Here is a 16,220-nt window from a genome sequence, read left to right on the forward strand (position 1 = left end):
AAAGCTCAAATCACCTCGACATCTTTGTCATTGTCAATTATTGGTAAAAAGTTAATGAATGGTCAAGAAATTCAATATTATTTATAATTAACTGTAAAAGTAATAGTATAAATTGAAATTTAATTGGCCACAACGTAACTTGAGCATCATGGGAGCAAGAGCCTCCAGTGTGACTTTTCGAAATGGTATCTATCGCTATCATAATATGATTACCGTATCATGCGGATTTTAAAACTTTCTCAACTTAAGGTGAATCTGTAAATCAAGTGAAAAACAAGTATACTATATTCTTAAGACGTTCTTTTTTACGGCTCAATAGTTAAGCTCGGAACTCTAAAACGCAAAAAGATCCTGCTCAGAACCAATTTACGACTGCGAAATTGCCTATAAAATTTCTAACTTGATTTAATAGTTGATAAAATTTCCAGCGGCGATGACAAAGGGCCCTCCAATGGTGTACGTGATATCGCTCAGCCAAAACGCCGGAAATATCTTAAGAACGTTCTGACGGTGACGACCTTCAAAATTTTCAAAAGAACACTTGCGTTCTTCACGCTTCCAACCTCCAAAGATCTACTTGATTGATTTTGCACACGAGCAAAACCATGCTGGGAACAGCTGTATATGGTGAAGTGTTTTTTTTGCCTTTATCTACACAGCGGAATGCTGACCCATCCGCCAACACTACTGGCTGCCCGACGCGACTGTGCGGTGGTGGTGTTACGAAGTTGCAGCTGGGAGCTTGCTTGCGGTCGTAGGTATTTCGCCTAGCCAGCCAGCCATGCCCCGACCATCGCGCATCGGGTAAGTCTGGAGGCACGCGTTGCTGGTAGCGTTCATAACTTTTGATTTCTGTTTTTCAAAGCGCAGGTAGACGCGTTCGCGAGAGGTGTGACCGCGTGTAGTGTCTTCGATCGACGGGGCTTTGGCAAAGAAGGTTTCAAGGAATCGTTCGGTTGTGGATAGATTTTTAAATGATGGTGTAGTTAATTGTTGGTTAGAAAGTGCTATTTCGAAGATCCATAAAAACGAGTAACTATTTTCGGTGTACTGTATCAAATAAACGGAATAAAAAATCCTAATTTTAAATAAAATACCGCTACTTTTGAACTAACAATAATTTTCGGGTCATTATCACTACGTGTTGTTCAGTTGAAGAAATTCAAGTGTTTGAGGATCGACATTTGCCTTGATCTCAAGAGGTGGAATAAGTGTTAGAAAAGTGAAACAAATATTTGGCACAAAATGATGTACAAAGGCAACATATCGAACGTGCTTTTGTTGTTAGTTTGTGGATTGCGAACGTTTGCCAGTGGATTTTTGAACTTCAGCGCAGTGCTAGGAGCCAACTTCGGATTGAGCGACCTGTTCGAGATAAACTACGGGCATCCATCGTTGCGACCGGTTTACGATTATGTGATAGTTGGGGCAGGCCCAGCGGGATGTGTACTTGCAAACCGACTCTCGGAGGATTCATCGAGAACGGTACTACTACTTGAGATTGGAAAGGGTGAAATGCCCATTGTTACCGATGCACCCTTACTCGGACCCACACTCGCCTCAACCGACTATAATTTCGGGTATAAGACAGAGGTTCAGAAGTACGGATGTCAGGGATTGCGCGGCAAGCGGTGTAGTTGGGCGCATGGGAGAGGAGTTGGTGGATCTTCGATTATCAATAATGTGATTTTTACGAGAGGAAATAAACGGGACTACGACAGTTGGGCACAAGCAGGGAATTCCGGTTGGAGTTGGAATGAAATGTTGCCATACTTTCTTAAACTGGAAAAGGCAAATATCCGGGACTTTGGCGACAATGGTTTTCATGGTACAGACGGTCCGCTGTCGGTAGAGGATTGTCCATTTAGGTGAGTAGCAATGAAGTGAAATGTGAACGAGCTGTGACTCGGAAATGATTGCGTAAATGGTTGTTGGTTTCATTGATTTGGAAAAGACCAGTTGTATATGGAACTGGAATGGCATCGCATCAAAGTGGTTTGATTTTTGGACCGGTTTGAAGCCCCGAATGATTACGATTAGTATCAAAAATAGGATCATTTGAGTTTGAGTTTTTGTAAATGATTCTGGATCGGCTAAATATTAACATGCCTTCGACTTTATATTATTTAGTTGAATGTTCGTTGTCTTTTGTTATGTAAATTCAGTAAGTTTTATCGATTGATTAGATTGAAGTTGAAAATGTTTAAAATAGATAAAATGTTGGCGTATCGTTTGTCTTGCATATTACAGATTTGGAAATCTGATCAAAGAACGATTATAGTAGTAATATACAAATACAATAATAACAAAGATAAAAAATTTCCATTTTTAAATTTGGGGCATGAAAATAGATGTCAAATTAAACGGTTTAACCAATTGACACGACTTGACGACTTCAACAAATGTTTTATGTTTAATTAAAAATTATAGTTTGTTTAAATGAAAAACAAACAGTTCATATATTCATGAAAAAATCACAAACTTATAAAATGAACTTACGAAAATTGTGACTAAGCTTCCAAAATCATGAATAATATGCATTGTATTCATGCATCAATTTGTGTTTCAATAGAACTAATTAATTCCAAAAAAATTCTTGGCGTTACACCGGAATAATTGATATGGATCCTGAATATATTTAGTTTTTTTATGATTATAGTTCACTATTTGAAAATACACCGATCGATTGAAAGAGCCATCGATTAGCCGCGTGCAGGAAAAAATATTATTCATTCAAATAATCCTTAAGGTACGAGGAATGCTCCTTTACTAATGGATTTTTTTGAGTTTTAGGATATTAGTTGATCTGTTGGACTTCCATCGCGATTACCGCAGACCGCTTAAATGAAAAAGGTTTCGGGGAAAAAGCCATAACTCCACCAAATCTCAATATATTTTTATAAACCTTGCATGTTTTTTTCAACGAGAAATGTACTATCAAAATACTACAATTTGGTGTACTAAAATCATTATTTTTTTGTTTATAGAGGTTTTAACCTTAAAGTCAATCGCCTCTTCGGGTTAGAAAAATCTTTAACCCTATGTGCGGGGTGAGCTGCGTACAAGGCAATCGATTTGCCAACTACGCTATACCCGTCCCCAAATCATTATTTTAAGTCTTTGCATAAATTCATTTTTTTTTAATTGCCCACCACACTCTCCCACACCAAAGAACTCATAGCCCCCTGGTAGTGGACACAACTTGTCTCAGCCCATGAACAATGGCAACAAAAACAAACAAAACAAATAAAGCAAACTGAGCTGAGAAAGACATTTATATATCTATCTGATGTAGGCCATCGTAACTCGTGCCGCAAAACAGTAGGAAAAAGTTAGTTTTTCGAGAAAATAGACGCTAAAATTAACTAAAATCCCAAAACAAAAAACATACGTCCCTGCAGAATTTATTCAGCTATCATCTGGTTAAAATTTTGCGTGAAAATTCTCCCGATTTTCCTAATGCATTACCTTAAACCGGAAAAACTTTTGCCTTTTTTGCATTTCCACGCTAATATCTTCGAAAATAAAGCGATGACATACTCTTTTTAGTATTTCAGTGTGTTTCTATTTCTCTAAAGCACACATTGGAACTTTAGTTTGATGGAATTTTCCGACTTTTCCATGAAAATTTTACGATTTTCCTAATTTTATTCATAACCTATCTATGCATTGTGCATACGCTCTAATTGATTCAAAAAATATACTGGAGCATTCTTCGTAAAATTTACATATAATGTATATTCACTTTTCACGAAAAGTCCAAAATTTTCATTGGGAAATTCCATATTTTCCATAAATTGCATATCAAATCGCAAACTCCGCAGATGCTTGTTTGTATGCGTATACATGAACCAGCAGTAGAAGGAAAACACAAATAATAAACGTTAGTAGGCGTTTGCGTTAGTTTGACAAGTTGCAGCATTTCAGGGATTACATCTTGACTACGATGTTGCGAGCAATGAATAACGAATATTTCATGCGTGTTTTTTGAAAAGGGCCAATAAGTATACTGTCAAAATTCACTTTGAAGGGAAATTCCGGACAAACCATTAATCGCAGATTATAAGTCATAGCAGTAGACGACAGAGAAAACTTTTCTCTTTCATAAAATGTTAACATCAATTCTCGGCGAGTTACGGTTTGTCCGGAATTTTCTCTCAAAGTGAATTTTGACAGCATGCTTATTGGCCGTTTACAAAAAACACGCGAGATTTGTTTTCCATTCAAATATAGGTACTTAGTTGATTGTAACATTAATTTCAACATAATTACTGAATTGAATTGTGCTTTTCATAAATAACATCAGTTTTTTTCTGAGCTAGAATATGGTTTTGATATTGGTGTACAATTGATAAAATTTTTGAAGACAACGTCCTAAACATGAACAAAACTAATTGAAAGAGATCAAATGTGACGTTGTAAAACATTATACTAACATGATAGCATATTTCGACTGGCTAAAAATCCCCTTTAGGAATCCGGAAGAAAATCGTGTGAGTCAGTGTGCTAATTTCATATGCAAGTGATCTACCCTAATTTTACAAATCTATCATATAAATCACACATTATGAGAAATTCCAGCATCGTCAAAGAGTTGTGAGTTGGTGTGATATTGCGGACATTGATAAAAAACATGATCATAATTTATTTCACTTTTTGGAAATCAACCAGAATAGGTTGGCAAAGCTGTATTATTGTGCAATATGATGCCACACTATGCCACCATTTTCTTCTGATACAGAACTCCTATCCCTCACCTTCCCGCGATGTCAGTTCCTACATTTTGACAGCGGTTGGGGTTGGAGCCTGACTCAGATTTGTTTCAGATGGAAGCGGCATTAGTGACCACGGTGGGATTTGTGGTCGTATGCTGACAGGGAAGGGAAGCAAACGACGCGCGCGGTCTACCCAAGCTAAACTAAGCTAGGCTTTTTGGAAATCAACCAGAATAGTTTCTAATGTACACTCGCTAGCCAATGAATATTATAAAACGATTTTCAGTAAGCATTGCCGCCCTGAGCATAACCAATCAATAGATATTATAAATATTTAGAGGAACTAAGCACGGCGAAGACTGACTATTCATATAACCATTAGATCTTCAATGTCCCAACAATGCTATGTGGCGGTGACACTATACCGATGAAACGCAAACAGGACCCATAGTGAATTATACTGCCAACGATCGCACATTTGTCCCATTTTCTATGGGGTTTCTTATCTTTATGGGAGTGATTTGCGATCATGGTTAGTATATGTGTATATAAAAGCTATCCTGCTCTACCTAAGTATCAGTGATTTGTAATTTATGCTACGTAGATTCGCCAACATTGTTTGAAAAAAGTCATACGATTTTTTTACTGATAGCGTATAAGTACAATACTTCGTATAAAAGGTACTATTTGATATAGCAATTAGATATGTATATGTATAAGATAACTAAGGTGGAATCCCAGTGGAAATAGATTTCCTTTAAGGGAAAATTTTCTTCTCGTAAAAGGGTATGTAACCCGTTAAACAATATTCATAATTTCACGAGGTTTGTCCCTTAAATCCTCTTAAACGATGTTCACGATTTCACGAGATTTGTCACAGTTACAATTTTCATAATTTTTATGTACGTTATCATGATATTAGATTAATAAGTTTATTATTGGATTTTTCTGGCAGAGTAATGTGATTCATATTCATGATTTCAGGTGCTTTGTTTCGTAATTTCTTCTTATGCATTGTTGCGATGTTTTATTCATTTGTTTTATTTCTGGCGGAGTAATGTGATAGATATTTATGATATAAGGTGTTTAATCACGATTTTTGTAATTACTTTGCGAGTCATCGTATTATTTTATTCTATCGAACTTGATACGCGGAGTAATGTGACTCATATTCATGATATCAAAAGCTTTATCATGATTTCCGTAATTTCACTTCGCATCGCTGAATAGAGAAACGTGAATACATGAGTTGGATTATGAAAACGTAATCGAACAGTGGTATTTTATGGTTTTGTGTACTATTTCTCGAAAACTAATTGTGACTCTGTAATATGTTTTTGGAGCTTGGTGCAGTTTTTGTATTCTCTCCGCATATCATATTAAACCTTATCAAATAAATAACGTCAACTAATTCAATATCGCTTATCGGGAAAAAGGAAAAGGTGACTACATAATTCTCAAAATAAAAACAATATAAAATTAATAATAAAAAGGGGTGGGCGTAGCGTATTGGTTCGATTGCCTTGTACGCAGCGCACCAGGGTTCGAGTCCCGACCCCGCACATAGAAATTTTTCATAAGAGATTTTTCTAACCCGAAGAGGCGAAAATTGTACATTTTTTGGGCTTTGTATCATACCAATGGTCATGGAATTTGCCTAATCCAGTAGTTTGCAACCTTATTCATACCATAATTGCACCATTGAAATTCTGGTTTTATATTAAATCTCTCCACGAATTTAGAATGATAGAAATACAATAAATCACCGATGCTCAAACTGTGGTCCGCGGATTCCGAATGGGCCGTGAAGTAGATGCTGGGGAAAGGGCCGTAGCGTGCTCTTCTGGCGCCCTTGGTGGACTCTCAGTTTTGAGCCCTCTTGATGTTTACCTTGGCTTTCTTCTTCAGTTCGATTTTAGAACAATAATTTAGTGTTTATTTTGAAATGGCACACTATTCGTACCGTAGAACAACGCTTTGTTCTTGATATGGAGGTGCTTTTCTCGAATTCAACAAAAATGGTGTGTAACTAAAAGTGGTTTCGTTTCAAATGTTTTTAATGCAGCCATTTAAAGATAAATTTTCGAAATTTTTCCAATTATTGCTCAAAAATTCTTCCAAGAATAGACTCCAATAGATAAAACTATTGATTTGTGATATTAGGCCATTGAAAATGGGATTATGTAAAACATATTTAAACTACTATGTATTCACACACAGAAGTTAGCGCTTTCCAAGTCCCGGATGACAGATTTAGGCACTCGGCTATTTGAAAATAGCGATGCTAGGACGAAAACGTTGGTCCGAAACAACAGTAGCAACAGCCAGGCATATTTAGAACTCTGTGTGAGTGCTAGTTGAGAAGCATACAGGGCGATGAATGAAGTTGCTTTTTCGAAACCAATAAACACTGGAGCCGACTGTTCTCAAGTTTGGAATGCAGCTCTGGAGAAAACCCAAATTTAATCCATATCCTACCAACTGTTTTTACATCCGTTTGCTCATTTCAGTGTGAGTGCGAACGATTTGAATTAGTTACTGTGAAACCGCATTTGTTTGGTTTGCACCAGGAATGCCAGGTGTACAGATTAATCTGTGTTTCACAGATTTTCAATATACTGCACAGATTTCTACAGTTTTCTGTTATAATGCACAGACTAGTACAGAGTTCTCAAATTTTTACAGTGCGCTCAGTTTTTGCCTCACGTGAAAATTAAAAAAAAAATCGCTTCTTTTTTCGAGACAAACTTGTAATACAGATTTGCGCACAAATTTTACAAAATATTATCTGACATCCCTGGTTACTTGAGCAATGAGAAAATAGAACAAAGAATTCTGTGGAATCTAATAACGATCGGCCCAGAAGATTTTGAGTTATGCTGTACACCGCCGATTCACTCATATAATTTGACATATCTTTCAAGAAAAATTTAGAAAAATATTGTTCAAATGTTGCATTATTGTATGGAAATTGACTGAAAAGACTAACACTCTCGGTATCTCCAAAACATTTTTATTAAAAACGATATTTGTTTCACCGAAAACACCCCATCTCGATCTGAAACACATAATAAAAAGATTTCAAAACTATATCTCGCTCTGTAACTTGTTATAATTTTCTGATATTTTAACAACTAACGAGACCAAATTTATAACACAGTATGTTACGACAATTGCATTTTGTTGTAATCTTGTTATTTCATTCTGATCGGGATGCTGTACCGTCAGAATTGAAGTCTCCTCGATGTCGGGAGGTGTTCAGCAATATCAGTTACTGGGCCCATGATGATTAAAATCTAATGCAATGCAACAACCCAACAACCAGGTCTCAGCTCCTAAGTCGTCTTTTTGATACATTCTAAGCCCTATAAAAGTTAATCAAAAAAATTCAATGTAGTAACAGATTTTGCCGTTTCAACATAATCTAAAATATTTGGCATCAAAAATACGGATTCAATTTATGAATATCCGAAGGATTTTTGATGATTTTTCACTGGTGAATACTTTTCACTTAGACCAGTTTGTGCGACTCTTTAATTATATCTGATTGAGCTAGAAGTTTGCATGGAGACTTTTTTCGAGGTTCTAATGTTGTCTACATATGTTTTACGAAATAAATACATGAATAAATAAATAAAATAAAATTTCTACGTTCTCCTCCGTCGCTTCCAAACACCTAGCGTCAACTGATTTCATAAATATACAGTTTAAGATTTGCAACTGCACTGATAAAATAAATTCGTGAACAGAACGAAAATATTATTCTTTGCACGAACACTTTCGTGCATTGTAAATAGTTGGTTTCGTTTATTTTACGAACTAAAAACATAGCGACTTGATGAATGAAAATTTTCGAACAAAAACCATAACGACTTGATGAATGAAAAACTGAATGAAATGCTTCGGAAAAAATCGTTCGTATTACGAATGATGCTCTTAAATATTAGAAAGACTTTCGTGTATTTCACCAAACAATTCGTTTGAATAGTGAAATAGATTCGTAATATGCCTACGAAAGTCGTTTTGTGGTTTTTACGAAAAACAAATGATGGAAATAAAAACGTTTCCGTATAACTACAAATGATTCATCATAAGTACGAAATATTTGTATATTTTACGAGTTTTCTGAATGAACTTTAATTGTAGCTTTCTCAGAGTGAAATTTACATGAAATGAGCGACACTCAAACATGGATGAAATTTGGTCGAATCTTTGGGGAATATGTTTTTTTGGTAAGCGTCGTGTTGACGCTAGTTCCAAAAACGAAAACAGAGCTCCTTTCCTTGCGGGACATCACGCCGGACTAAGAGTTTTCTCAGAAACATAGTGTTTTCGTTTTTGGAGCTAGCGTCAATCCGGACCTAGCTTAGTTCTGTCACTAAGTTAGAGTAGGAATCTGATGAGAGGAATTCGAAAAGCCTCTCCAATAACTAAACCTGTGGAAGTTTTTTTTCTTCCTGCACGAGGCGGGATAGATTCATAGTTGCTTAACAATTACGCTGAAGGGTAATTTAATTATTGTCGATTGGAGCACCACATATTTCATCACCAACACTCGAATGGCTGGCGTCCAAAAGGGGCTAGCCCACAGTTTTCCAAAATCGACATTTTGCATTTTTCAATAGTTCTAAGTAATCCACGTGTACTGGCGATTGAGATATTTTAAAATAATTTTCAGATTTTTTTGCTATTAGCAGTCAAATTTGACTATGGAGGTAAGCCAAAGACTAGCTGGTGTCCAAAAGGGGGTAACCCCACGTTGTGTCTTATGGAAATTCGAGTTTCCTAGTCCATTTTCCGAGGTTTTAAGATAAAGTAGTCTATCGATTCGCCATCAGTAAATGTTATGTTGTAGCTCACATATCAGTGAACTAACCGTTTTTAGTTGGATTGCGTTGTACGTTGACGTTTCGCCCCAAACAGTCGTTCCTGAAGGTGGTTGCTATGTATGACTATTTTCTATCTAATATATATTTCTGGCACGAATGTATATTGTTGAGCGTATTTTTTTCGGAAATTCGAATGAAAGTGTCAAGTCTCTACATTGTAAGGTGACCGAGAAATATGGTATCAAGTGTAAAACGGTACATTGTGGTCGAAAAATTGAAAAAAGTACTTAGCCTAGGTTAATAGAGAACTGTGGTGTCGTCAAGAGAGTGGTAGGTCCTATCATTTTTAATATATCTTTTGAAGATGCAAACTTTGTGGGTCCTGTATATTTCGAGATAAAGAATGCTTTGGTTAAAAATTTTACTTACAGATTATGTTTTCAAAAATGCGTCATATTGCAAAACTTGTAGGACCTGCAAAGCTAGTATTTTCACAATACACTCACCTTTTTTACGCGGGGGATACAGGCCGCATAAATGAAAACCGCGTAAATTTCAAAATCCGCGTAAAAAACCTCTGTGTATATACTTATAATTACCTGACAGCGCTAGATACCATGCAAAAACTTTCCCAAAGATACCAGAACTCTAAAACGAAAGATAGGGAAAGGATATGTGAATTGTGGGTTGAACTTTTGAACCCTAGGTACCCTCGGGGTTAGCCCCCCAGATTACGGAAATGCTCGTGAATTGAAAAGTAGCACATGTAATGATCCTATTTTTTCTAGACAACATGAGTCAATAAACTGCTAATGAAAACATGTAGGTATTATTCAATAAAAAATGACAATTTGAAAATGCGGATGTTTTTTCCCAGTTCCTGAAAAAAATGCAAAATGTGGGTTAGCCCCATTTGGAAGCCTTATTTTACAGAAACTAGAACTAGTTGGCTTAAAATCGCATATAACCAGCCTCGAAATGGGTATTAATTGTGCGGTGAGAGTCATTACTTTCGCAATAAATAATTGAATAAAATGTATGTAAATTTAATGTTCCCTAATTTTATACAAGGTCAAGAATAATATATCGCGGCTTTTCGCTCCATTGATTGCCTGTCTTATGATGTGCTAAATAATAGATAAAGTCCAAAACGATAATAATTCGTGTAAACTTCATTCATTTAACACATATGAGGAAATACAAAATATTAATTATTGTAAATAGTATTGAACCAAAACATATCTCTTAAATGCATATTCCTGTTTATAAAGATGAAAACATTTATTCACTGTGCTCAACGGTTCGAAAATCCATCTACCTATTTTCTCGTTTTATCTAACATTAGTTCAGCGTAACTAATCGCATGCCATGTTCATTTCAATTTACCCACTCAGATCCAAAATAGCGGAAGCCTTTGTGCAGAGCGCCCAAGAAGTCGGCTATCCATATCTGGACTACAACGCTGGAGATCTCATCGGGGTTTCGTATCTGCAGGCGCACACTCTTCATGGCCGCCGTGCCACCGGTGGTAATGCCTACCTGAAGGACATCGTCGATCGACCAAATCTGCACATCATGACCCGTTCGTGGGTCACCAAAGTTTTGATTGATTCTCGTAGGTGTGTATTCGATACAACCATCGACAATGGTACCGATGCTTTGCCTATTTCTTTTTGCAGATACCAAGGAAGCAAAGGGAGTGCAGTTTGTCACGGGTAAGCGAACCTACACCGTCAAAGCAACACGGGAAGTCATTTTGTCAGCTGGAGCGTTCGAGAGTGCCAAATTGTTGATGTTGTCAGGAGTTGGACCGTCGAAGCAGCTTCAAAAGCATGGCATCAAGGTTATGCAGAATTTGCCAGTTGGTAAACAAGTGACGGAGCACGGTGGAGTATATGGACCTGTCTACATCGTTCATAACGATCCTGATGGGCTCACAAGTTTGGAAAAGATAGCTACTTTGCGTGAATTTCTGAAGTTCAGGAATGGAAGTGGCCCCTTGACGTCTAATTCAGTTGAGAGTTTGATGTACGTAAAATCGCCTGTAGCGGAAGACCCTGACCCAGGACTACCGGATGTTGAAGTTATGCAGGCTTTCGTCTCATTTGGTTTCGATTCATCGCCATCTGTTAAATTTGCCTATCATCTATCGGATGAGCTGGATAAAGCATATTTTCGACCTTTGGCTAACTTGAGAACATTCATGTATCTTCCCATGTTGTTGAAGGCTCGAGCCAGGGGTCAAGTGCGGCTGAAGTCCACAAATCCTTTTAATCATCCAGAGTTTAAATACCAGTACTTCGAAGACGACAGAGATGTTGAAGCATTGGTGTATGCGATTCAGCAAGTTATCAATATTACATCGCAGCCGGCTTTTCAGAAACTTGGCGTTGAGCTGTACTCCAAGAAGGTTCCTGGATGCGAACATCTGAAGTTTAACACTTTGAAGTATTGGCGTTGTCATGTTCGAACGGTTACGGCAACATTCCAACATCAGGTGAAATTAGTTGGATAGAAGTGTAATTACGGATATGATTGATTGGTTTTTTCTCTTCTTTTCAGGTGGCAACATGCAAAATGGGACCATCTAGTGATCCGGAAGCTGTGGTAGATCCTCGGCTTCGTGTGCATGGTATTAAACATCTCCGGGTGGCCGACGTTGGCATTATTCCGGATTCTCCCACTGGCCATACAAGTGCTCATAGTTTCGTGATTGGCGAGAAGGCGGCCGATCTAATAAAAGAGGATAACGAACGTTGAAATTATCGAAATTTAGAAGAAGTCGTTCTAGACTTTTACGAATTATTTAGTGTAGTTACAGAGAAGATAAAAAAAATAATTATTCAATTTTTAATCAAAACCTAAAAAATCCCTTGATTATCCTCTTACGAATGGATGCAAAATCAAATTATGACGACCTTCAACGGATATGTTTACCATTTTACCTCCTCTTTGTCAGCTTAAAGAATTATGCATAGCACATAGCTTCAATGGCGTCGTCTTAGCATAAGCGAAACGAGTGATATTGATCAATCTAAAGACAGCTTGAACAAATTTGCCGACACGCTTCATTCACCAGTATGCTTCAAGTTCGTTTGGCAATCAAGGCAATTTTCCGCTGAGTCGACACCAGCTACTTGTTAGTTTCGCCGGCGTTTTTGGCCTTTCAACCGTGCTCGGACTCGCTGTGTTGAACATTAGTAAACATTCGATGAAGTTACTATCTGTTGAAAAATCTTGTCCAAATTAAGGTAACTCATGAATAATGTAATTAATTTTCGATTTATCTAACTTTGCTGAGTAATTTTTTCGGAGTTCTAGTAACATAATCAACTTGTGCCAAATGAGCCCCGTCATATTATCGGACATGTCCTCAAACATCGTGAATCTGTTTACTCCAGATGTTATTCCGATATAATCCTTAGATGATTTCGCTAATTTGAAACTCTTGAATGCATCAGATTTACATTTCGTTTAAAAAGTGATTTGGAAAAAATACATTTCAAAGAAAGCTTGTAAATATTTAGTAAATCAATGATCACTTCATCTGTCAATGATTCAATACATACACACTCAAGCACAAAATCGTTTGCATTATGCGCGTGACGAATGAATTAAAACTTAAAGTCACGTTAATAAAAATAAAAAAAAAAGTTTGCATTATGCGTGACCATTTTTTGCCAGAAATAGGGCATATACGACCAGCTCTAGAAACTTGTAAAGGCTTATGGTGCTTTATCGAAAACAACATGCATGGATTCGTTTCATTGAAATATAACATTAAGAAGCGGTTCGAACGATAGATAAGAAATCGGCTGAAGAGGATTGAGGTCTGAGAATCACGAATTGCAGGCTACATTGAACGAGGGCAATACTCAATCGCAAAAAAATCTCGGCCAGTAATTGGATGTTCCGTGATGATGATGGAATAGGTACTTAATTAATTGGAGTCAAAATTGTTATTAGCGATTAAAAATGGTCTAAAATGTTTCTGTGTATAAAAGCGTCATCTTTTGGCAATATTTTTTCAAAGAAAATTGATCATAGTAGGCTATAGCAAATATAATTTTTGAACCTAAAGAGATAGCGCGGCTGTCTTCGACAAAGTTGTAGAGGATAATATTTTTATAAATTTTGCAGAAGAGATGTTGTCTGAATGTTAGCTTCAGGATAAGGAACAAAATGCACAAAATTGCTGCCTTTACTGCAGTATGAAATATTTGAAAATATCCAGCCGATCAGTGCAGCAATTATATGAACAATGTATTACTTCTTCTTCCATATACCGAAACTAAACTTTATACGATGAACCGAACCGACATGAAATTGTACATCACATTTTAGAAAAACGTTTGACATTGCTGCTAACATTTCGGCAGACGCACTAGTACCCAGAGTGCGCGCCACTCCGAAAATCAAGCGAAAGCGTCTTTGACCACCTGCGCACAGTGGCACCACAGATAACAGACGATTAGGCTAGAACAAAATTTCTTCAAAAACCTGTGTAAACTTTCAAATTGATAAACGTTGGAAATCCGTGTTCCACTATTGCCATCTGCCCAACTGTTTGATATACGTGTTTGACAGCTGCACTCTAACTGCATTGTATCGATCATAATAGGCCCAATTGTTTGCAACGACGGCAATTTATGCCCCGAGGAATGAAAAGCGAACAGGTAGACGTGTTCGTTCAAAAGAACAAAGTTTGGAAGGGCTGTGCTGACGAAACACTCGAAATGAGGCCAATGGAAAACTAGTAGTTTTCTTATATTTTCGCTAACTGAAGCAAAGGGTGTTTGAAGGAGACAACCCCATACTTTGCAATTAAGCCCTTGTCGGAGACTACACCATCAATCTCTACTTCCCGAGCGGGTACATATACTAGATACTTCTTTGTACACGGCCGAGTGTTGTTTAGTTAGATCACGCGTATATCGTTGCTGTTAAATGGCTTATCTTTGATCCGGAAGTAGACCATCCAAGGACCGGTTGTATAAACCTGGTAATAGTTTGTATCGAAAAGGATACTTATCGGCATTATTTTGGCCATCGGAGAAATATTCCAATCGAACTCCATTGAGCCTAAGGGTTTGTCGGTCGTCGGAAGTGCCTTCCCATTAGCCAGCGTCTCATGCGGGCTTCAGTACCCGCGAAAAGAAGATTCGCTGAGCCGTCCGTCATACAGCCTGTTAACAGCCACCAGCTATTATCCAGGGATTTTCATTTTCAGTTGTACACACCACGCACAGAGGAGTATTTGACCGAAAAAGCTGGCCGAAAGTCATATTTTCAAAAACCATTATCAAGGACACTATATTATATCATGATATTCCCTAGTCATTTTTTCATTAGATGGCAACCACGTTGCGTGTATTTACTAAAGTTTGGCAACCCTGTTCACTTTCCAAGGTAGGGGTTTTTTAATACTCTAGGCTGATTTAAATCTGCGCGTGGAAACAAAATTTTCCAAACATTATTGATTCGAATTGTTTCGACTCAAATATCCTATATTTTTAATAAACCAAGGTCAGGGTCATATTTTGGTGTAGATGGATCCATATACTTGAAAGAATATTAGTCTTGTTAAACTTAAATACAAAGAAAAAAAATCCGCCATTTTCTTACTTCTCAAAATTGAAAAAGTTCATGTTCCCAATCCGTCCCAGTGAAAACTCTTGTGCCCTGATTAAGTTTAACCCAAATACTACTAGATCGGCAAAAAAACTTGCACATAATTGCTCCTTTTTGAATTAGAAAAATTAGATATTTTTGACATTTTTCCTCGTTTTATTACATTGTCCGTGCTAAGTTCAAACTTTTACAAGGATATTTCTTTTCGAAATAATGTGTAATTCTTGGCAAGATTTAGGTTTACTTACCTAGGAAACAAAATGATGGCTTTATTGAACCAGAGCGCTTCAAAGTGCTTCGAATAGATTTGTTTTCGTGCAGAATTGAACTGCATATGTTGCTTGAACTGTGTTTCGAAATGTATCAGCTGGTGCCGAAGCACTTTGATGCGCTCTGATTGAATAAAACGCTTTTAATCCACCTAACAGTGTGATGAGACATTTCTTATAACTCTTATCACTCTCTTCGGATATTATATCGTTTGAGAACATTTAGAACTTGATGCTTCGCGATGTTTTTGATAACACATACTACATGGGATAGTGGCAGGACTCAGAGAATCACTCAAATCAGCATAGGACAACATCAATGCTAGAAATCTCAAACCAAATCAATGGGAAGGCGAAAAAATGGCCCATAAAATAGACATACAAACGAATTATTGCTAATGCTCTGTTAATAAAATATCTAAATTCCTCAATCAATGCATTGTGGTGAGAAAACTGATTTTTCTAAAGGGGTTATGTATATTGTACTGAGCCAAAAAAAATCGATTTTCTTTTAATCGATTTGAAGTTTATACTTTACTCAAATTTCCAACGCGACTGAGAATTAAGAAATCAACGCTTTTTCTTGAAAAAAACCCACCATTCCACTATGGGTCACAAGGGCGGTTTTTCGGTACAAAAATCAATAACTTCCAAACCGTTCATTTTAGAGAAATTATGTCTGAGAGAATATTTTTGGAAATTAAATTTTCTTACTTTTAAAGCAAAATGTAGCTATGGTGGTCCTCTCAAACATTATTTTCGAAAAATATGTTTGG

The 16,220-nt window shown here is 36.9% G+C and overlaps 1 protein-coding gene across 1 annotated transcript; it reads left to right on the forward strand.

Moving 5' to 3' along the window:
- Positions 1-719: 719 nt before the first annotated feature.
- Positions 720-12,365, forward strand: LOC131690017 (glucose dehydrogenase [FAD, quinone]-like). The gene is made up of 5 exons (XM_058975456.1): positions 720-804; positions 871-1,868; positions 10,939-11,159; positions 11,224-12,041; positions 12,107-12,365. The coding sequence occupies exons 2-5, from the start codon at positions 1,246-1,248 to the stop codon at positions 12,302-12,304; spliced, it is 1,860 nt and encodes a 619-aa protein (XP_058831439.1). The 5' UTR covers positions 720-804; positions 871-1,245; the 3' UTR covers positions 12,305-12,365.
- The last annotated feature ends 3,855 nt before the right edge of the window (positions 12,366-16,220 follow it).

This window comes from Topomyia yanbarensis, chromosome 3, assembly GCF_030247195.1.
Source record: "Topomyia yanbarensis strain Yona2022 chromosome 3, ASM3024719v1, whole genome shotgun sequence".
Classification (NCBI taxonomy): Eukaryota; Metazoa; Arthropoda; class Insecta; order Diptera; family Culicidae; genus Topomyia; species Topomyia yanbarensis.

Bases quoted from the DNA above. Each gene is read 5' to 3' on its own strand.
- LOC131690017 (XM_058975456.1), top strand. From the start codon at position 1,246: ATGATGTACAAAGGCAACATATCGAACGTGCTTTTGTTGTTAGTTTGT. The intron at 1,869-10,938 runs GTGAGTAGCAAT...TTACCCACTCAG, and splicing joins GTAGAGGATTGTCCATTTAG to ATCCAAAATAGCGGAAGCCT. The intron at 11,160-11,223 runs GTAGGTGTGTAT...TTCTTTTTGCAG, and splicing joins CAAAGTTTTGATTGATTCTC to ATACCAAGGAAGCAAAGGGA.